Source organism: Filicampus tigris, chromosome 13 (genome assembly GCF_054856515.1).
Source record: "Filicampus tigris isolate MCC_2025a chromosome 13, RoL_Ftig_1.0, whole genome shotgun sequence".
Taxonomy (NCBI): Eukaryota; Metazoa; Chordata; class Actinopteri; order Syngnathiformes; family Syngnathidae; genus Filicampus; species Filicampus tigris.
This window is the reverse complement of record NC_141229.1, coordinates 8,018,951-8,043,094: the sequence shown is the minus strand read 5'-3', so window position 1 is coordinate 8,043,094 and position 24,144 is coordinate 8,018,951. Positions and strand designations below refer to the sequence as shown.

The window sequence follows — 24,144 nt, the reverse complement described above, 5'->3', positions numbered from 1 at the left end:
GTACGCCTAAGTACTAGTGCTAATAATAGATGGCTTTTTCAATGGAGAGCTGCTGTCCCCCTCCACTTTTCCCATCCTTAGTTAAAGTTATTGAGCAATAAATAGCTATCATGTTTTCATTTATTTCTGTATTGCATTATATTTATTTTAACCACACACCGATGAAAAAAAACAAAAACAACAAACTAAAAAAATAAAAATAAAGTACAACTTATAATTGGGACTGGAACTGATTAATGGCATTTCCATTCATTTCAATGAGAAAAATGACCATGATTTATAAATGTTTCAGTTTAAGATGCATAATTGCGTTATTGTGAGTAAAAACAGCTTCGCATCTGTGTTGCATGGAGTCAAAACAACTTGGGAACGCCTCCCCCCCCCCCCCCACACTTGAGCTCGGCAAGACACATAACTTTCCTTACTTTATAATAAAATGTCCCATCTTCCAGAATCAATGTTCTTGCAGTTCAGGCGAAAGTAAAGTAGGTTGCCGAGTGTGAGAACATGTCCACGTGTGGCTTTGTGTCAATATTTGGGTAAGAGGAACGTCAGCCCGCTATAAATGCTGTTAATGTGTCCCGGCACAGTAAAGCCACTGAGAAGTTCTGGCGTCATCACACATAGCGGCTCCTGTTCACGTGTATGAATGCTACGGAATGCCAAATTTAAACAGGAAATTGCGTCTGGCAACAAAGAAAACACTAAGTCAGTCTGGCTTATTAGGCATGAACTTAACAGACTGCTCTAAATCAGGGTTTCCCAAACTGGGGGTCGGGACCTAAAATGCATTTTATTGGGTCAAATACAAAAAATGCTGAAAACTATTTTATTGGCCACTAAGCAGGGACCTAATTTCATGTAGGAGCAATAAGGCCCAATTCATTTCTTCTGCATTCTTTTTCATTGTTTATGGTTCATGAGGTTTTGGTCCCGGGGAGTAATGCTACTTTTACATTATATTGCCGGTGGCTACAGAAGCCCCATTTCAGGGACAGTCTAAAATGCTTCATGTAAATGTAAAAAGGCTTAACGTTGATATATGTCAGAAAACTGCTATGAAGAGTCATCAAAATATGCATGCACATTTCTACTCATGCCCACTTCAAGCTCTGAAAATATCAAAACGACCACCACTGTGTTTTGGATTTTATGGGCATGAAGCCTTTTTCTCCCCATAGACGTTCACGAACGCTTGATGTGTTGAATACGGAAAAATAGTCAACAATCGTACGACACACTACGTTTCGGGCAAACTGGGCTGCCGTTGCCGCCGGGAATATTGTGCAAATGTAGCCTAACCAAATTTGGGGAACCCTGCTCTCGTCTAGGTGAATGTACACCGTCTGCAGAACCAATTACATCGCCACTTCAACTTGTCTGCCCTTTGTCTCACATGCAATTTGAAAGAATGACTTCGCCATGCTAAGCAAAATTAAAATCGCCTCTTCCAATACACCATGTTCAAGAATTCAGGTAACACGTTTCGGAAAATTGGTGGTCACCCATGATTAGTCCGGACGGAGGTTTATACAGAAGCGACCTTGAACCTATTTTTGTAGTCGGACCGTCATCGGCCTGCTGCCGAGTCGTATTCCAGACGTACAGAAGACCTCGCCTCTGGTTTTAGACTCAATACTGGATTTTTTGGGGTGTCTTTCTCATTAGTTGTAATAAAATATATCTCATTCATGTAAGCATAATGAGGTTCCCCGATGCCTACTTAACTGAATTCATGTACCGTTAAAAGTGAAGCAATGGCTAAAATGAGCATTTAAGGGCAGATTTGTGTCAAAGTCTTAAATGTGCTATTTTAGCAAAAATACCGTATGGGCCTTTACAGTAAAACTACAGTAGAATGTCACGCAAGAGTGCCATATTTGTGTTTGTTTGTCCATCTGTTTGTAAGTAAAAAGGAGACTGGCTGATTTATAGAAGATGACAAAGAATGACGAATGAAGAATCCCACCATGCCCAACAAAATGTGTTCTTCCTTAAGCCAGCCATGGCTCATTCCCATCCCTCTGACAAGCAAGGAACGTAAATGGTAAGCTAAGACTTTTGAAGAGTCCTGCATTTGTCTTGTAAGTAGGGGTGGGCAAAATCTGGCAAAAATATCATATCACGATTCAAAATAAATAAATAAACTCACGATCACAATTTTATCGTGATTCTTTTATTTACATTGCTTTTTTAAGACTAATTTGCACATTTCTGACCATTTTCCTCATGTTAAACATAAAACAATGGTTGATTGTTTGGTCGGGTATACGCGTCAGCGGCTTTGCGCCGCCATAGAGCTAAACTGTTTAGAATGTGCCATGTAGACGATCAAACGATCTTTTGGCTTTATGAGATCGTGAACACGTTAAACCGCTTAACGATATAATATCGTCATACCGCCCACCCCTACTTGTAACTGTAAGTAGTTCTGCTTATTGTATTTCTTATTGCATAAAAGCTGAATGTCAGTAGTCTTCAGAGCCAATGCCAACATCACCAGGTGTTTTGAAAATAGGAACTAAAGTGTGGCTGTGATATTTCTACTGTTATAAATCACGGTATTGTGCTTGTGTATGTTCTAAATAAAAAGATGAGACGACAACATTATTATAAGCTATGGGCATAATAATAAACAAGTGATTGTTAGTATCTGTTTAAAAGGGAAATGAACCTAAACACATTTTTTTTCAAGAATATGATACCAGCAGGCCCACTAGTTTAAACACGGCATTCTGATTAATATTGCGTTTGTGGAATATGACTTAAGCAGCAAATTCCACCCGTTTTTAGCCATCTCATTGGGCGGCCATTTTGTGACTTCTGTCGACCGAAAATGACATCACAACTGCTCAGGGCTCAGGTAGCGACCAATCACGGCTCAGCTTCAGAAAACAGATAACCCGTGATTGGTCGTTACCTGAGCCCTGAGCAGTTGTGATGTCATTTTCAGTCGACAGAAGCGACAAAATGGCCGCCCCCTGAGATGGCTAAAAACGGGTGGTTTCACTCTTATTCCACAAACGCAATATTTATCAGAATGCCTTGTTTCAACTAGTGGGCCTGCATAGAACATCCATCCATCCATTATCTGTACCGCTTATCCTCACAAGGGTCGCGGGCGTGCTGGCGCCTATCCCAGCTGTCTTCGGGCAGTAGGCGGGGGACACCCTGAATCGGTTGCCAGCCAATCGCAGGGCACACAGAGACAAACAAACATCCGCACTCACAATCACACCTAGGGGCAATTTAGAGTGTCCATTCAACCTACCAAGCATGTTTTTGGAATGTGGGAGGAAACCGGAGTACCCGGAGAAAACCCACCCAGGCACGGGGAGAACAAGCAAACTCCACACAGGGCGGCCGGAGCCGGGATCGAACCCACGACCTCTGAACCGTGAGGCGGACGTGCTAACCAGTCGCTCACCGTGCCGCCTGCTTGGAACATATTCTTGAAATATGTTTGGGTTGACTTCCCCTTTAAAGAATAAGAACGTGATGTCAGCAATGTGAAAATGACCAGCACTGCGAACACAAAAGGTTTGCCCAATAATCAATGACTTTTAGGGTCAGGCTGGCTGCAAGCCACTCAAAGCAATGGACCGTCATCTCCTCCTTTAATGACTATTGATTTGTTTGGGTACAGCAAGCTAAGCTGACATCTGCAATTTCCTTATCCCTTGGTTCTCTAGCAAAGAGTAACGTGTACAGACTTCCCTCAAGTCTAGAACAATGCAATTGCGCTGATTTGGACCAACTTATTATGCACCAATCAAGCCAGTTTAGGACGCATTCATGGGGTCTACAAGCAAGCTCCACCGTCAACCTTTGACACTGCAATCACATACTACCGTAATCCCCCACCTCCCACTGTCATGACTGCAGCTGTATTTATCCAAACCTCTTGGGAATGAACACAGTACAGACCACTGAAAATGTGCTGGGAATCCAAGCCAAACATTATTGGCCGTTCTAAAAGAAATGCAGGGAAGACTAACAATGACCACCATTTGAACCGTGTTTTTCTTGCAGTCTGGTCAATTTGCGTCGCTAACCGCTGCTATCCAAATGAAGTGGCCACTTTGTTGCTCCAAAAATCAGGATGAACAAGGTTCCATCAGGGCTGCAAATCAAGCAAATGGGTTTAGGAAATTCCCTAAATGCACAACTGACTAAACACTGAATGAAGGAGGCAGGCAGTACATCAGGTCATTGCTGAATGACCACATCTGAGCTACAGGACGGGAAGTGGGGGGGTCTTTTTGAAAACCTATCTAGTGGCTCCAAGGTAACCAGCGCCACTCAAGGATGACTGACGTTAGACGGGGTCAAAAAGAGGAGACAAACTGAAAGAGAAAACATTGGCTCTAAGCTTTTACAGTCGGTCTGTCAACTAAGGAATGAGTTGCGGTCAAGGCCGTGTAGTGAAGATGAGGTGGACCCTGATCATGACAGAATTCCACAAATAGAGGCGTTCGTTTCCACAGTGTATCTTCCGAAGTTTGAATAGACACTTATTCGACAATGGATGGTGAGCGTTACGCTTCCTACCGCTATATATTAGTGCTTGACTCTATTAAGGAAATGAGGGGGGAAGTCCCTTGGACAATTAGTTTAAATGTCTGGCCGGAGATGACAGACCCCAGCTGAGTTTCCAGTACCGTGGTACTGCTGTGTGGCCTCATTTATGCTCTCGGTACATACAGCAAAAACCCCAGCGGCTGCTCTGCATTTAATCAATTCGGAATATACATTATCCCCAAATACAAATCAGAAGAGTAAAGTTTTTAACAACCCAAAAAGGTATGAATGATGTTCTTATTAAGTCATTCACTGCCATTGACAAATTTACTTTTAACAGTCCAGCCATTCAATACCAGGAACTCATTTATATTTTTCTCAATTTTTTTCAAATATTAGGGTAAAAGAGTGTCTGAAAATGTCAGGCAGTGAATGAGTTAAGAAGAAGACCAAATCAGAAGCAGTAAAGCAGCCAATTGTGGTGGTCTGTGAGGCTATATGCCCTTCAATTCAGGAATCTTTTCAAATCACGCCACGATTTCGGGGAGTCCTGCTACGTTGAGCTTCCAGGATACCGGCAGAAATTAGAATGAAATGAATGCAGAGTACGGACGGAAGGCGCCACGCATATCCCTATCTAACATACAACAAAACTGTGCCTTAGGTGATTTGCATTATTCTTTTTATGCACAATTTATTTAGACTGCCAAACAACCTGATGTCTGGATCTCATCTTGATTAAGAAACCTCTCTTGTACCACTGTGGTCTGTACCAGAGGATGGTTGATTTAAGTAATAACTCCTCTTTTGGAGAAAGGTATTCTTGAAAATGATTTTTGAAGGGCTATGCCAACTAACCAACCAATATTTCAACAGCACACACCCTTTGTATGCAATCCAAAGGTTCTTGGTACTGTTTGATGACCTATAGATAATTGCAAGTGTTGCCTTGTGTAGGCGGGAGTGGGCTAAGTAGTGCCAATTTTTACTTAAAGTGCATTTTACGCAAGGGAATCACAGGAATGCCTCCAACTAAAATATGTGTCCTTTGGCACAAATTCCCCCAAGCCCACCGTTTTGAAAGAAATACATCCTGCAGCTATTTTGAGCTAGTACCATACTAACTGTAGACTCATGATGTAGCTTGCTAAACCACTGAAACATGTGTGAACTGTTTACAAAGTTTTCTATAATTGTTCAAACACAGCAATAAAAAAAACAAAAAACAAAACGTCATTCTGGAAATTTTACTCCGGACGGCAAAAAAATGTTTTTGGAACTTAATTGTGCTTACCTATCAAGCCATGTGTATCCCTTCTTTGCAGGATGAGCGAAATGGATGCCTCTTCAAAAATATGTGGTCACATGCCCAACTTCTTCTATGGTTGACTAAATAACAGGGGTGGCACTACTTGCCCCCTGGCACAAATGACCTCACTCTCCCCTAAACCTTTCTCTCAAGTGGAATTTCATTATCCATGATTGGCACTATAGTTCCACCATAATGCAATTTCAAACCAAAAACACCATAATTGTGGAGGCATTTGAATTATTTTGGTTTGGAAAGTGTCATTTTGAATGATTGGAGGTTGAGTGAGAGGTTTTTGTTGAACACTGCCTTCCCACAAGGGACTGGCCGGCTGGTGAGTAATCCCGCTCGGGGGGCCAGTTCCTTGCCATGCAATATGCACTACGTATGTGAAATGCTCATTCGCTGAAAGATTTGAATATAGTGTTTCCTGAGTTAACAATCAGTCTACGCGACACTACAGCATCCATAAATGGCTAATCCTCTGCGTTAATCTCCAATGAAATATTCGGACAATTTAAACCAACGATGATGAATGGTTCTCTTCCAGTGTACTGTATATTTATGTTTGCTTGGTATTAATTTAAGCAAGCAAACGCAAGATTCTTTCCCAGCAGAGCCTACTTTATCAATCTGACAGAATGACATGTTATTGGAGCCACGGAGCCCACTCGATAAGCAGTTGCTATAGCCATTAGGTAATATACTACATAAACAGAGACATTTGCAGTCCATACCAATGGACAAAATTCACCATACAACCTTTAATAGTCACTCAAACGAGATGCAGTAATTAGCGGAAGGAAGTATGCATGCACGACCATCATAAATGCAAAAAAATAGAGGCATGTTTATGCCACGCATATTGCAGATGGCATGCATAAATACAGGAAAACTATTTTCTTCTCTTTGAGGTATTTCGAGCCTTCTTTTCCAGTTGTTAATAGCTTGTTCATTTCCACCCTCCGTGACTTTTCGTCCCGCCCTTTTCTGTTTGTGCTGTGTGGGAACGCAGGATTCGGGCAACTAACACTGAAGTACCCGAAAATGGTGGAAACTACGGCATAATCTCGCATATCCGCTCTACCGTAATTTTAGAGCAGCATGTCTGGAGGCATGAGTTGTACCTGTGGTCGTTGCGAGTATGAGCGGCTCCAGGACTGGGAGGTGACAGGCGCGTGAGGCACAGTCCTTCCCAGGGCTCCTGCTTCCACAGAGGGAGACTTGGCACTTCCACCACGATGGATTACCAATTCCTCAGAGTCTTTGTCAGAGCTCCGCATGTACATCTGCAACAGCACAAAGGAATCATGCAACACCAACAACCAGCTTGTCTGAATGTGGTCATTTTGAAAATGACTTACATCTGAAGGGGATGGCTTGGCTGCCTTTAGAGCAGAAACAATCCCAACAGTTCTGGGTCCAGGGCTCACAGAGTCCTCAGAGTCAACCGTTGTTGCCAGATAAGCCCTCCATGTTGTTGCGGTTTCTGCCTCATCCTCAGAGCCCCCCTCCGTAATCACCTTTCCTTCCGCTCTTCGTCTACCCTTCTCATCAGATGCAATGCCTTTGTTCTTCCAAGTGCTTCTCACAGTTACATTCTTTGTGTCTGGTACATGCTCTTTCTGGGAGTGCTGCGGATGACTTTGGTTTTGCCAGCTGGTGAACGTGGTGGTGCTATTAGAGCTTTCGAAGGCCGAATCCATGTCGTTGAGGTCAGCAGAGGTAGTGTCCAGAGACTGGTGGCTAAAGCTGCTGTGTTGGTAGGCCGTGTGCCTCATGGCTGTTTCTACTCTGGAGGTGCTGTGGAGCCGGGACTTGGATGAGGAGTCATTGTGGTTATCTGCTCCAGGGTCCTGGTCCTGGCTTGACCGCATCGTGATCTCGCTCTTGGGGATGGAGATTTCGTAAGGGATCGAGACACTGCCATGGTGTTCACTACTGGAGCCTGCCCAACGAAAGAAGCGTGAATAAATGAGGCATCTGAGTACATATTCATAGGGGGAAAACATATTTCGTATGTAACAATATTCACTGATAAGTATTTTCGTTCCGTGACACAGCTTGTAGCACCTTCACCATACTTTTTTGTACATTTTTCATAAATAGCAGTACCAATGTACAGTATTACATAAAAACAGAATGAAAGCGAATAAACGGGTGTGGCCTGTGTCTGTGTGAGCATCTCAGTCAGTTGTGGCTGACAACAGCTCCTTCTGAGTGTTCTTTTTTTCAAAGCTTGCTTAAAACTGAAATTTTGGTTTAAAAAAAATTAAAAAGCTACCACTTCACTACCAAACCTTTTTGCAGACATAGTGATACTAAGAATACAATTACTTATTTCACAATTCAGCCTCTACAGAAGTCGAATAAAACACAATGTTGTGTGCAGTGCAATGTTGGAACGCGGTGATCCTAAAGGTTGCAGGGAGGGAATCGAGTGGTTTAAATGATGGTCAATTTACCTATGAGAAAGTTACTGGTGGATGTGTGGCGTTCCTTGGCGGACAAGGGCTCACTGGACACACTGCTGCTGCGACTGCTGGTTCTGGAGGAGCTCGGGTCATTGGGATAGATTGTTATACTGCTGGTCATTTTACTGGTGTTGGTGAACACGGGTTTGGTGGATATCCTGGGCTTGCCGTTGGCAGGCAAAGGCTCTGAAATCATCATTTCTTTCCTGTCGATCTCAACAATGGCAGGTTTGATGACCGCTTTTGACCTCAGTGCCTCACGGGGACTGCAAACACGCTGGACTTCGAGTCCAGATGAAGTGTTACCCCCTCCCTCAGCTAAATGTGCTCTGCTGTGGAGCTCTTCATCGAATGAGCTCCTGGAGGAAGAACCCTCTGAATAAGAGTCCTTGACATGGGAATATCTAGAATATCTCGAGGTGGCAGTCCTACTGCTCTGAGTTGTAGTAGTCGTTTCATTCACAATCTCTGGTTCTGAGGGCCTTGAACCAGTAGACTCTGTTTCTGAAGCAGAGGAATGACCCTCAGACCCCTGGTCATTTGGCAGCAGTTGATTGACGTTGGATCTGTAAGCTTTGTAGGATCCATTAGCCTTGGACAGACTGGAGGTGACGGACGGGGAATGTTGAACTGGGTCTACTGATTCCTGGTCTGAGGTGAGCTCTGTGTCCTTCTCTGGTGCAGTGGTACTGCTTTCGGGCACAACATCTGAGTTGTTTGATTCAGTGTCACTGCCTCCATACAATTTTGACATTTTTTCCATTCTGCTCTTTTTGCTGTCCCCATCGCTCTGCCTGTGAGCTGTCCTCAAGGGCTTCTGGTCATTAGCTGCTGGGGGGTAGCGACTAAGAACAGACACTTTTTTAATATCACTGGAGGGTGCATTTAAAGAGCTGTACATTGTTCCCTTGTATGCTTTTTCCTCGGTTACTCTGCCCGTCTCTTTTAGTCCGTTATCGGATGAAACAAGAGTATTTGGGGTTTTAGGTGTCCTCCTACTTTTGTGTGCAGGACTGATGGCTCTGTAATGGGAGATTGCAGAACTTTCCTCTGAGTTGCTGAGCTCTTTAGTTCTCAGCTTGGTTTCTCTCTTGTGCTGAGGAGACAACTCCCTGACCCTGTGCTTAGGCGAGCTGGGCTCTGTGACAGATGCAACATTCCGATATTTAGGCTTCTCTTGCCTGAAACTTCCCTTCACAATCTCTTCATTCTCAGCTTTGCCATTCTCCAGGTGCTTGGCAGGGCTGTTGGGGCAGATGGTAGAACTTCCGTTGCCTTGCTTATCCACATTACTAATTTTGTGGCCTCCGATTCCACCTTTACTGTACAGCTGCGTCCTGAGCTGTTCCACCTGCTCGCTCAGTTGGCGAGCCCGGTCGCGTTCCATCTGGAACTTTTCGTGCAGCTCGCCATTTTTTGACTCTGAGCTCTTCAAGTCATCCTCCACAATCTCCAGCTGCTTGAGGCGGTTCTTAAGCCGTTCAACTTCCTGTGTCAACTCCTTTACTTTGTTGTCCTCCTCAGGCGACCCTGCAAGGCCACTGTTCTTCTGATTTTCAGATTTATTCAGCAGGCCAATGTTATAGTCGAGACTCTTCTTGCGTCCAGTCAAGTTACTGGTGTGGATGCCTGTGGAAGAAAGCTCCTCTTCAATTCTTGACCTCATGAAGTCTGCACGACCAGGATCTACAGACATACCAAGGCGCTCCAGTTTCTCTGTGAGATTTAGAATGATCTTCTCATCTTCTATTTGTTTCTCTCGTATCCTCTTATGCTCATTCTCAAAAGTCTGGCAGAATCCCTTAAGCTTGTCAAGGTCCGCCGCTAAAGATTGCTCTGCTTTGTCCAGTCTCACCTCAGACCCCTCCATTTCCTTTAAACGTGCTTTGAGGGCCTCCAACTCGGTTGAGAGCTTCCTGGTTAGGTTTTTCTCTTCATTGAGGCTGAGGCAGAGCTGGCTACAGTCTGACTTGCTTCTCCCAAAAGCTTCTTCCAGTTTCTCCAGTTCCGCCATCCTACGCTGTAGATGTTCAATCTCGGCCTTCAGCTCCATCGTTAGGTTTTCTTCCTCTTCCAGTTTCTCTCTCACGGTACGACAGAGGTCTTCCGCTTTGCGTACCTCCTCATCTTTACCTTGGATTTTCAAGAGGCGTTTCCTCAGAGCCTCGACATCAGCAAGCAAGGATGAATTGCTGCCTTCTGCCTGGATGATCTTGTCCTGTGGGAGAGAGTTCACCTGTTGATTAGTCCATTTCTCTGCTGTATGACTGTTCTGCAAACATCGGTACTAAACAGGCAACCATTACTAACCTGAATGTCGAGCAACTCATCTTCAGACTTCTGCAGCTTGTTAGTGGCTTCCTCCAATTCATCAAGCCGTCTACTGAGACTTTGTAGCTTGTGCCGCAGGTGGCGATGTGTCATGTCAGACATGGCTACAATGTCTATTTTATTGTGTTTCTATCGTCTTGTGGTTTCTTCAGGTTATTTGAGCGTTTGCAGAGGTCCACATTTGTGTTGTGTTGATATCAATTCAAGCTCGATGTTAGACAATGGCCGATGTGAAAGTCACTCGAATCTATCTGTGATTTGTCTCGCTGCACTTTTTTACAAGTGGTGTGTTAAGACTTCAAAGTTCCATCAGCTTGGTGTTTAGAAGACGAATCTGTCATCTGGAGGAGGGAGAGAGAGGAAAAAGCATTTTAGTCAATGACAGTCTAATAAGCAGTGCAGACACTAATAAGAGTGAGAGATAGGAGAGGTCAACAAAAACACATAAAGCGCTAATGATGTTTTTATGCAACTGCCAAGGACACAAAATGAAGCAAATGTCAACACAATCAAAGACCAACAGAAACCATTAGTGGAGAAACACAAATGAGATGTGCAATTTCTTTTTGTTGTTTGCTTTATTCTAAATGAGAGTGCAGTGTATCAGCCACACGGTATAACATGGTGCAATTTGTTTTTTTTTCCCTTTGTCATTGAACCACCATGTTCACTGTTCACCTTGCTTTGTCCTTTTACAAGGAACTGCGTCGCAGTGTGGATGGGGGTTTGGACATGCCTGCACAGGTTGCTCGCACGCACACACGCATACACATACGCACAAAGTCTCTCTGCTGCTTTCCCCAACATTGATTTTTGCTCGTCTGTGTGTTTCTGCTGACAGCGGCATTTCTCTATAACACCGCCAACACACACCCATTACCACAGCAACGTCAACGTCACGGCATCAACACCATGCCCCCCAACCCATTTCCACCTTAACGGACATTATCAAAGTACACATTGTGGCAGTAATGTCAAGAGTCATGTCAGTCTGATTAAAAATAATGCAGTGGAAACTGTAAAGGTGAACGCATCAGTGGGTACGAAACACACTGTAGAACCACATTATTTAATAATGGTTTATTATGTAATAAAATTTCTTCTCAAAAGGGGGGCATCAGATGCTCTGACCTCCACACAACGTGTGTCCCCAGTATGCAAACCCAAGCATGACACCGAATGGTAGCACACAAAAGACCGCCAGTCAGCAGAGCCTCCATAAATCAAAGAGTTGGAGCTTTTGTCTCATGCATGATTCAGGTGGTGGGCTTTCCTGCTCCAATTGCACCCCCTTCATTCTCCTTTCATTTTGCTAAGCAGGCGCCCCTATTGACCATGAGGGAGATCATCCTGAGGGTGGGACGGAACATCTGCACACATCATTTATCGACTCCTCCTAAACCTCCCCTTCGTGTCTGCCCTCATTCATGTTCAAAGGGTGCAAACCAGTACGAATAAAGACTGCTTGATGTTGTTGTTAAAACAGTTCGCGCTGTAAAAAAACAAAAAATAAAAAAATAAAAAGATCTAACACTTCAGTAAACACACATCATGGGACACGACAAGTTTGCATCACGGTTTACTCCCGAATTAGTTTTTATATACTTTCCTTTGTTTCATTTGGTGTGGAAAAAAGTAGTCAGTGCACAATTTATTAAACATCTTTTCGAACACCAAACCAAGCACTTTGAAAAGTCAATCTGGCACCGATTACGTTAATGAAAGCACAATGGTGATATCAAAGCACCGTGATGCAGAGAGCCTTTTATTCTAATTATTCCGCACTTTCATGAGGTCTGGCGGCCTTAGCGAGCGGCACGCGGCGGAGCGCAAGGGAGGAAATCACAGTGCACGGCGGATTTGAGAAAGGGGTAGGAAAATAGACAAAGGGGGAAAAGGTTGGACGGACAGTTAGCCAACTGACATCAAAACACTCCAATCAATAACATCATTGTGTCTTGCATAGGCTTGTCCAGCACTGACTGAGATGTACAGTATGTCTGCTTTCCCTTGTTGTCTTGGCGAGGTGGTCACTGGGAAGTAAACTTGGCTCCTCTGAGTATCCCAAATATAACCAGAAGTAAGCAACTTTCTAATCTTAGCTTTGGAAAAATGTAAGCACCACAAGATAATTACCTTTACTCTAGTAAAGAAAAGTCTCCTTTGGTTACCTCTGTTATGCTTTGATGATCACTGTACAATCAAATGCCCCGGAAGTCATGCAAGTCCAAATTTGGCCAATGTTTAAATGAAACATGGAACTCAGAAATGTCAAAGTCGGAACAACTGCCAAGCATGTCGTTGGCATACAGCGCAAAACCTCAGCATACCCTAGTCCAGTAACCTTAAAGCCCCCCCGCCAACACTTTCTACTTAAGGATCAGCAGTGTTAAGAAAAGAACTAAATAAAAATTCAAAGACTCGAGCAAAACTCTTCAGAGTTGTCCCTTGTTATCACTTACGATGGAGTGTTTACGCGTTATACAGTAATTAACTTCTACCAGTTACCTGGAACGGATTGTTTGCTAACCCTAAGATTATGTTGTTCTCAAAATGAAGAGTATTGAAACTGGCCATTTCATAAACAAGATGTGAAAATAGTGAGTTGGACCAAAAAAGTTGGACGCATGGAATAGTCCAAAATGCTATTGCAGGATGAGTGACTCAGGGGACACCAAAGTATCATCTAATACCGGATCTGATTAATTAATCAGGAATTCCTGGTCATACATGACCACAATCTCTCCCAGCAGTCATCTTTTGAATTTTCAGGAAGTGAATGAAGCACAATTAGAGCATGGTTGCTTTACCTAGTGGGGAAGTTAACAGATTTCAGTTTCATCAACTGTTCCGTAAAATGCCCTAAATAAAACCTGCTCTCCAATCAAAACTGGCGACTACAAATTCAATGCCCAATCGATTACGATGTATGAACACAAGATTGGCTAAATTAAGATATCCACTGCAATTACTCCTGTACTACACCTACCTCCCATCTCATTGTGTCTTTTCTTTCATTTCTTTCCTCCCTCCCTCATCCCTCCCAAGCATCTCCCTCTGACACGCACACCAGCCCGGCCGAGGGGGCGCTTTTTATGGGCAGCGGCGCGTGCAAAACGACTCTGGCAAGGGCCCACCTCTGCCAAACCAATCAACATACCTGAAGCATGATTATCACGGGGCTGGGCCCTCATTATCTGCATTCATGACGGGAGAAGGGAGAGCTTGATGGCTTCGACCGAGGGTGTCCAAAGCCCGGACATTTGTGCGCCACCGTCCATTTTTTAGTGGCCTGCGGCATGATACTAAAGCATTAGGCACGGGCCGTGACACTATTAAAAAAAAAAAAGACTACTATTACTACTACTTTCTCACCCCTAATTCATAATGTGCTTTGTGTAATGTCATGTCAATTTGTGCCAACGTGTTATTGAGGCTAAGTATGCTTGCTAATACTATTGATGACTATAAAACTACAAGATAATTCATCAAAATGACAAAACCTCTCTTTCTGATGCGGATGATGATTTGCCGATGTGTCAAACTGCCGCATTATAGCGCCAACTACTGCCAAGGAGGTCACTCAATGTCATATTTTCCAGACAACCATGTGAAAGAAAAAAAACAACACCAACATTGTTGTCTTGTTGACATTTGCGCCAAGATACAACCAATTAATTTCAATTGAAGCTTAAAATGAGTGTTTGACTCTGGTGTTAAACATTCACGCGCTGAAATAAAAGTAAACCGCCGTCTCAGCTTCTTGCAGTGTGAACACAGGCGGGGGGAAAAAAAAAAAAAAAAAGAAAATCGAAAGCAGAAAAAAAAAAGTTATTTCAACAGTGCGAGGGTAACTGAAAAGTCAACATCCGCAAACTTTAAGCGCCGCAGTTGCTTTCCTCAGCTGTAAGTGGAATGTTAAACCTTGATTCCAAATTTAGTACGTTGTGCTACATTACCAGTGTCTTGCACCAAACTAAACTGGGCTCTGACACATCAAAACACATAAAAGATACCACAGGTCGGATATTGATGTTCCCAAGAGGAGGGGGGAATGATAATAAAACTTATTGGAAAGTCGACTGTTTCTCTCAGTCTCAAACATGCTCACACGAAGGTTACAATCACACACCATATCATTAAGGCTTGAGCCACTCTCTTCCTGCCTGCCTCCCGCCCTTCTCGTACATTCTGTTCTCCCCACCAAAGGCAGGAGGGAAAGGGAAAAAAAAAAAAATTCTTGCACTTGACATTAGCAACTTATGGGTTCCAAACTCCTCTGCCTAAAAGATGGTGGTTAGTAAAGAGTCCAAGCAAAATAACCTCTACCGCATCTTCGTGTGCAGGATGTTTGCCAGTTAGTCCTTGCAAACGTGTGTGCTCATGTGTGTGTGTGTGTGTAGAAATGCTGGCGCAGCAATGGAAGCCACAAGATGGTGGCGAGCTGGTGCTTGGCCTGCATTTTTCCAAGAAAGTGAAAACCGGCAGCCCATAATGTTTGGCTTGTCGTTTCCTGTGCTGTCACGTACGCCTCTCCTACCGAAAAACGGTAAAGGAATTAAAGACTGCAGTGCATTCAAGCAGAACACGGAGACACGGAATTTTGTTCCTTGAGGTGGACGCGTTTTTGTCAATGATACTGCGGGAGTACTTACGACCTGTATCACTATAAATTGGCCCAACGTGTTTGGGGAAAAATATGACTAACACTGCAACGATATGACTATGATCATACGTTATGTCTCAGGGGTTTTTGTCATTTTTTAATGTTTTATAGTGGGCAAACTCTTGAGTGCCAAGCAATAATGTTAAAACATTTATTGGAAGATATTTGTATCACTACACAGTCGTCATTAAGGTTAACATTGAAGTACCAAAAGTTGAAAAACACAACATTTTACACACATTTTACTGTATATATCCATCCATCCATCCATTATCGATACCGCTTATCCTCACAAGGGTCGCGGGGCATGCTGGAGCCTATCCCAGCTGTCTTCGGGCAGTAGGCGGGGGACACCCCGAATTGGTTGCCAGACAATCGCAGGGCACACATAGACAAACAACCGCACTCTCAATCACACCTAGGGGCAATTTAGAGTGTCCAATCAACCTACCATGCATGTTTTTGGAATGTGGGAGGAAACCGGAGTACCCGGAGAAAACCCACGCAGGCACAGGGAGAACATGCAAACTCCACACAGGGAGGCCGGAGCCGGGATCGAACCCACGACCTCTGAACTGTGAGGCGGTTGTGCTAACCAGTCGACCCTTACTGTATATAACTCAATTGAAAACAAATGCATAAATATGCACCGTCGATAGCCAGCAGCAGTCACAATTGTTGATGCTACCGATGACGGGACACACAGCTAACTTGTTGGAAATCAGGAAATCAGGTGACCTTAGGCAACATAGACAAGTACATAGGAAAAATTCTTCTGGTTTTGTGGGGGTGTATTATACCGGGATGCGTGTTATTCACGGGAAATGACGGTACTTGTCGGAAAACCGCATTCACCACAACAGGGCGGAAGAAGTGAGGTGTTAATCTTCACACCCGCTATTCCAGTTCCGTTTTGATTGTGATACTATCTCTGGAAGCACAACAAAGGCGACATTACTCGGGGCCCCCCCAGTCCCAGTCAGCGCCATTTTCTGGCACTTTCCTATCCTGGAAAAAAATGGGTCCTAAGATTGAGGTTCCGCTCAATATCTTATATACAGGAAGTGCTGTTTGACGATTGCATGAACTTTTTTTCATGTAAATCAAGCCACTTTTTTTAAACAACTTTTCAAGTATAACTTGATCACATTCAACAAGCACAAATAATCATGGAGAATTAAGCGATTTTGATTATTTTACAAGTGCTAATAGATTTGCTGTTTGACTTGTCGGCACTATAAACTTTTATGGGAATGTCAACGTTTGGCAGAAACTCTCTAGTCTTGGCCCGGTAACCCAGAGCTTTTTTGAGGCCCCATACAGGCCCCCGCCTAGTCTGTCCTGTTGAAGCTCTGAACCCATATGTGAGGGAGAACCAAGACTTGATGGAAATGGGGGAAGTTCATAAATGCCAAGAAAAGGATTTAAGTGGAGATCTATCACCTCCGTATTGCCTTTTCTGGAACAAATACGTATTACACTTACACTTACACAAGCAGTGTTTTGTTCAAATATTTTCGCAATAATTTAGTCAGAAATTATATCAACATTTGGACACAATAAAATTGGATTTAGTTTCTTTCCATCGACACTTGGACCATCTGTGTCAACATGCACATAAATCTCTGCTGCAACATGACTGCAAAAGATGGGGTCCAAACTGCACTATAATCTGCCTCAATTTCAAAAAAAAGAAAAAAAAATCTACTAATTACACTCACAACCGCAGGGCACATAAAGGCAAACCAGCATTCACAAGTACGGGCAATTTAGAGTCTTTAATGACATGAACATGCATGTTTTGGAAATGCACAAGGAATAAGGAGTACTCATAAAAAAAAAAAAAAAAAAAACATGCAACCCCGGAGGGAACATACGAACTGCACAAAGAAGCCAAAGCAGGAATTGAAACCCAGAACCTCCCAACTGTATGCCAGAAGTGCTACTAACCAATACTCCAACGTGCTGACCCTAAGAAAATGCATTTGAAGTTTAAACAGAGTAAATTTAGTATTTCCAAACCATTAAAAAATAATATACTTTATATGAACAGGAAAAAAAATACGTTTTTTTTCATGGAATAACAATTTCCCTATAGTCAATGAAGGAAAAGTAACCCATCTCTGCGGTACAGTGACTGACATGAATTCTAAAAATACAATACCACACAGGCTGGCAACGAAGACGGTAATATATTAAAAATAATATTTTTACGATGTAATATGTCCTTGTGTACTATTTATTACATTCTAACCCTCTAACTATTACAGCATTAGTCTTTGGCAGCACTATTGAGTCGCTATTTAAAGCTACAGTACATTTACAGCTGTTTAAGCACCCTCAGCTATCAGCGGACGTCAGCTATACTGCTGTACGGATCCAAGTGTGAAGTGAAAAAAAAGTTGCGTCACAGTCTGACGCCGACAAGCGAACACGGCGACATGATGACACTTGTGTCGACAAACTGTCTGTGTGATTTAAGTGAGTCAGACACACAGACAGGCTTGAACCAGGGAGTCATAAAAAATAAGCAACTACATATACATTCTAGCTGAACAGTGATGGGATTGTGCTCGCTTTTATTGTGATTTGCAGAACAGGCCTGCACAGTGTCAGTGACATCTACGAGGCAAGCCAGCCAGAATGGGGAAAAAAGTAACCAGTTGCCACCGAGCGTACAAATGCATTAGCAGGCTTATCGAAGCGCTAAAAGAGATTTATGGTGAAACCGCTACCTCACATCCGTTTATCCACCTTCTTCTAAGCACACTCATCCCAGATGTGCTGGAAGACTGAGTGCGGAGGAACTGCCAGTAAATCAAGTGTCAAGTACGTCTGTAGTTGAAACGTCTCGTGACAGAAACCCGTTTTGAAACTGAATTGATTTGGATGACGGAAGTTCAATGAACACCTCATCGTTCCCCTCGCTTGGGAAAACTAAGAACGGGTGCAATAATCGTTTCCTTAAATGTGAAGTAATTCTGACAATTCTGTGAAATGTATCTTTGAATAATCGCGCCTCAAAGAAGTGGAGGCAAAACGGCCAACGACCAGCAGCTGTTGATTCAGTCTCAACGAGTTTGCAGCCTAAAGCAGAGCTGATTGACCACCAACTCTCCAAATATCCCAAACCAAACAGCTTGTTTATTATTCCAATAGTGTATAATAGAGCCTCAAACCTTCAATGTTTAGACAGTTAAACAATTTGAAGTTTGAACTAAACATAGGTTACAAAACTGTCCAAAACCCAAACCAAAATTAGGCTTTTTATGTGCGTGTGTGTGTGTGTATACCCTTTCCAAGAGGTTACTGTGATGGTAAGGCAAAGAAAGACAATAAAAACACAACAGAATGAAAAATGAAAACAAACTTATTAAGAGTAAGTCTTGCTACATGCTTTATTGTCTTCACGATTAACAACAGCTATTTTTATAACTTCTTTCTGCACTTACAAGACAAGTATCTGTGGAGCACCGACATAAAACAAAAGCTCAGCTACTCTCCGTTCTGAAACACGGTAAGGTGCTTCAGTCTACAAACTTGGAAAACAGAGGACGTTCGCATGTGTTCCCAACAAATCCAAATGTCGCCTGCGAACTAACAAATAAACAGAAAGAGCAAAAGATACATCAGTTTTTGACATTTGTAAAAAGACTTTATTTCGTCTTTTTGTAATTTGAGTCTCGATGAAAGCATTCCTCCCTACACTCAAGGAAAAGGTGCATCTTTAGATCATTTGTTTCTTAGAACCGTTGGTCTAAGAAACAACAACATGACGTCAACTAGGTTGGTCTATATCCGTGGTATGACGACGACTTTGGCTAGCATAAATCCGCAAAATATTACGCTGGTGGAGAAACAGAAGTTCAAAATATTCAGATTCCTATTGCTCAATTCAGTGATCGTTATTGCTCACCATAATCTATCACAGGAAAGTCAGTCAAAAGTCAATCCCAACCCATAACTTCTGTAAATCTTGTGGATTAGATGAGGGATTGTCACCATGATGCTTGGATCAACACCACTAACACTGCCAACACGTTACAGCTCTTAACACTCTGCCCTTCCAACTCCTGCCTGGCTAGCTCGCTCAGTTACTGTTCAACACCCCCACGCTTTTGCGTCAGATGTTTATTGTAGCTTCACCAGAAAAAGCAGACGCAGTAAGGCCTACCAAATCAGAGTGAGAGAGCGAGAGAGAAAGAGAGAGAGAGGGGGGATGAGTGTGAAGCAAGCCCGCAGAATGCGTAGTAGGAAGCCGCCTGAGTGGATCACTGCGGCAGGAATGCAGCAAGCGGGTGCTGAGAGGCAATGGACAGAAGAAGGATCAGGAGGAGGAGCTGTTGCAGGAGGCAAATTGATGACGTGCGTCAGAGGAGAGACAACAATATGGACTGAAGTAATAAGACACCTTGCTATGACAGAACACAAACAGGAAGTGTCAATGGAAGAAAATATGACAGTTAGTCTCCCCCAACCCATGACTTTCTTCTAAAATTTAGAGTGTGTTGGTGGGATTAATTACATATTTATTTTTAGGACAAATGTCACCGACTTTGGTTCACAATCTCAGTTCAAAGTCATCCCAAAGTGCTTGATGGGGTGGAGCTCAACGCAACGTCCTCACGTTTATCCACACCAAACTCCCAAAAGGGAAACGTGCCTTCCCTATTTGTTCCCATTAAGTTTGAAGTGTACAATGGACCAAACATGTTTTGCTAAAATTGAAAATTAAAATTCAGGGGGAACCAACGTGAACAGGGGTGTCCCAAGACGTTTTTGTCCAAGTTTGAGACCAAATATTGTCGACTCCGGCTCACAATGTCTGCCCTAGCGCATCCCAAAGGTGTTTGGTCGGCCAATCCCCAAAGCACAGATTCGATTAGTACTGTTTTGACTGTCTGTTGGTTTTTTTGGTTTGTCAAACCAACCAGAAGTGGAAATAGGAGAAAATTCCACCAAATCTGGGAAGATTTCTTGCACATTTTGTAGTGTGTTAGTCATCCAGAAGAGCATTTTTGAGGCTTACGGTTATTGATCTCTGTTTTATCTTATCCCAAAGGTGTTTGATGGGATAGAGGTCAGAGTCATCCTACATTGAGTAGAGAATTACCCTACCTGAACTGTTCTCACAAAGTTGGAAGTACTTTATACAATTATTGAAAATGACTTGGTAAAATCCTGAATTAAGATTCGGGAGGGTGTTAAGGGCTCTAGCTCAGCCCCTGCATGTTTAACAGGAGTTTCCCAAGATTTTTTTCTCGTTTTTTTCTCTCGCGATTTTAGAATCTTACCGTGTGAACCAGGCTTCACCTGATGTCATGTATTTCTTCAGGTCACAAACTATAAAGTAAATCGACAGGGCCTCTGCTGGCTGCAGCCTAGTAGCACACTCCAGTTGCGTCGGGACATGTTTTATGAATAACAAATACAATTTCAAGCAAACGCCTGAATTCTTCATCCATGCCGATGGTAGAGTCCTGTTGTCTGTTCCTAAATTGTTATCTCAAATCAACATGCAAAACACGCCACATTTGTCAGACAATTTTTTTGTGTCGTTTGAATCACATTGGAACAATTCCACCCTGCCGTGGAATCCAAAATTTGATGGCACCAGTCATTTTGTGTCATTCTCTGTAACTAGTAAATACAAACATACAGGACACAAATCGCTTTTCTCCTCTCAACCTTGGTGGAGGTCCCCACTCTGCTGAGTGACTAATTCAACCACCCGTTTGAAATGTAATCACTGTAATTACCGAGGCCCACACAAAATAATTGTGTTCACATGTTGACAGCTGAGATGAATGGTAAAGCTGAAACATGTTGTATTCTGTTTACAACAAATGTGTAAGGCTGTTGTGTACCAGGGAGGAGGACGACGATGGCTACAGCTCATCATCATGTATTTATGTGTTCAGCAGAGTAGTTCATGTAAAAGGGAAGAGGCCCCCATATTATTGTCCTTATTGACACCAACAAACACATAAGTGCCATGATCCGTACAGCGTGGTTGAAAAATACAGTAGAGTGTGCCACTCCTGTGTGCAACTCTAGGCTACAGGGAAGGAAGTTTGGCGCCGGCATTTGTGCCCAACAGGAAACACACTCACACAAAAAGCTGAGAGGAAGTGGAGAAGAGGTGAGGAGGAGGAGGAAGGGGGGATAGATGGGCAAAGGAGAAAAGCAAATGTGTGGAATTAAGACACAGACTAATAGACATTTAGGCAAGGTAAAAAAAAAATACAAATTTGATATAAGATACAAAATACACACAGAATTAGAGGGCCGACCACCAACAAAGCCTAGCTGTTTGAAAAAGTACAAAAAATACATACTGTCTTTTCCATATATACCGATGGGGCGGCATATTAGTTTGGATGATGAATTCATAGTCCGTGAAAGGATGGATGTTGTCATTTTGATTCGGGTGTGGAATCGTCCATGTAGAACCTGGCCGATTAATTAGCGGGCCTATTATAGGGTCTCACCGATAAATCAACATCTATCATTCTGTAACCAATGTCTTAACCTTTATCTTTTCTGTTGCTCTGCACCTGCGCGTCTGTGCTGCACTCTGCCTAAATGTCTGGTCCCTCCCCCACACACAAACACACAGATCAGGAAAGTGCCACACCACCTTCCCCACTCACACCCCGATAGGGTGGAGAGGAGCAAGATAAGAAAAAAGGAATTTGTAAAACAATGTAACATTACACTTTAGTGCCAGATGACAATAACGTCCTCGCAGAAACATGCCATCGGGCACGTCAAGGAGCACATCCTATTTTTTTTTTCCCATGCAAGTTTTAGAGAGCACATTACAGCATTTTAATATCATCTAAATTGAACCTCAGAGAAATAAACAAATACTGTATCTACACAACCGTTAATTCCCATGTCCACTGGTATCTACATTAAGACGAATACAATGTTTTAAAGTTTTGTAAATTACCTTTGTGAGATTGCTACGCATGTCAGTAATCAGCCGATATATTGGATGTCTGCTTTTTTTTAGCTCCCAATACCAGTTGAAAGAGAATAAGAACCAAGCGCCTACAGACAAATCAAATGGATGTAAATATAATTAAATATATACAGTAATTAATCATTTTTAGGAGTCTTAAAGTAAAAAAAAAACAAAATTACGTTGTTGAGAAGAAATAAGTTGGCCTCCATTTACTAATTAATTAATTAATTAATTTAATGGATTTTTTTTTTTTTTTTTTTACCAAGTACCTGCTTCATTACCCACCAAATTTAATGAAAATTGTTTTGCATAACACGGGCAAACAAGAGTAAGAGGCCGGCTAGCTGTATTCTCCACTTCCAGACATTTAAGCAAATGTTGCACCCAAGTGAACTTGAACTGGGCCGTAATAGAAAAGCATGCAGCAACATTTCCACTAAAAGAGAATAGTTCAGTACCAAGCACTTTCAATCCTGAAATGTAAAGTGCTCTTAATGAACTGCAGATAAGTGGAACAAGATAAAACTCACATTTCAGACACATCCTTCATCTCTGACATGTTAAACGCCTCTTCCCAAAGTCTCCATCCTGTGATTGGAAACAAACAAACAAACAAACAACTGGGTTAGCAAAAAGGCAATAACCAGTCTGACAAATCGGCACCTTTTGCTCGCGTCTACGTTTGACCTTCATCTGGGAGCTGACAATGATCCCAGTGTGGAGTGGATGAGGGCTGTGGATGTGATGGAGTCATACTAACATCCCGGGAGTGGATACGTGTTTTGTGGGCTTTGCGATAGACTCATGCATGAGCAGACAAGCCATGTTTGGCCACGGCAGCACAAGGCCCTATTCACTTCTCTGGGGAGGCACTGGCACGCACACACACACACAAGCACACACACTATTATCATAATCATCATCATCAACAACGACCCAAGAAGCTCTCGAGCGCTTCAAAACACACACATGCACACGCATACACACAGACTGCGCAGAAGACAAGCATTCCACCACAGTAGCATTCCATATGTTTGGTTAAGCGCAGAGAATCCAGATTTAAGACAGCAGTCTGGACTGAATTAAAAGGATGAGTGTGGAGGGAGAAGGACGAGACAGACGGAAGAACTTCAAATTACAGCATAGTCAAAATTTTGTGCTCAATAAAACTAAGTGGAAGGGTACCAAAAAAAAAAAAAAAAAAAGACCAAAAATTGCCGGGACAGTTTGGAGTTTCTCCAAAATGCTGTCATGATTTTGGGGGATTAGAACACACACAAGACATTTCAGGAAAGCTGTCTTTAAAGCCAAAGGTCAGGTACATTTGTGTGTTTCAGTATCATGATAGGCAAAGATGACCACCGGTAGTCGTGTGGATGACTGAGCATGTATTGCCTTGTTTAGCGCCATTTCTAATTTTATTTTCGCACCTACTTCCTGTTTTTGTTCCCATCTCTGTTGGCTTGGTGGGACTTCGTGGGAAAAACCCTACACAAAAGTATTTTCTTAAAGGCTTAAATAATACACTATACAGATGCAAAATATGAAATAATCATTGAAATTTATCTTACAGTATATCACGAATATACAGGGCCAGTTCCGATTCAGGCAGGGCCACCAAAATATGCCTCCTAACCCTAACCCAACCAAAAAGGCTTAAGGTTCGACCCAAGTGTTATTACCAAAATCACTGGTGTGGTTAGCAACGAGAGCCACAATATAACATAATTACATATGCTACCTCATTATATTTGGCATTTGTAATTTACTTGACAAATTAAAAAAGAAAAAAAAGAAAAAGCTACTTACACCGACTTGAATATAGTTCTTTCGTTGGCGTCCGCGTGCTACTTTTGTGGCTCTCAAGAGTGAG

The 24,144-nt window shown here is 42.7% G+C and overlaps 1 protein-coding gene across 3 annotated transcripts in view; it reads right to left on the bottom strand.

Moving 5' to 3' along the window:
- The window catches only part of luzp1 (leucine zipper protein 1), a 55,109-nt gene that overhangs the window by 9,659 nt on the left and 21,306 nt on the right, over positions 1-24,144 (bottom strand). For 2 of the 3 annotated variants that reach the window (XR_015089404.1, XM_086050306.1), the window contains exons 2-6: positions 22,802-22,859; positions 10,615-10,976; positions 8,296-10,522; positions 7,195-7,778; positions 6,958-7,119 (exon numbers count right to left, since the gene is read on the bottom strand). Coding sequence is in view for 2 of the 3 variants with exons in the window: in XM_086050306.1 (XP_085906432.1) it covers positions 6,958-7,119; positions 7,195-7,778; positions 8,296-10,522; positions 10,615-10,737 (3,096 nt within the window). In the remaining variant the exon portion in view is untranslated. The remainder of the gene's footprint in view (positions 1-6,957; positions 7,120-7,194; positions 7,779-8,295; positions 10,523-10,614; positions 10,977-22,801; positions 22,860-24,144) is intronic. The other variant, XM_086050307.1, reaches the window with a different exon arrangement.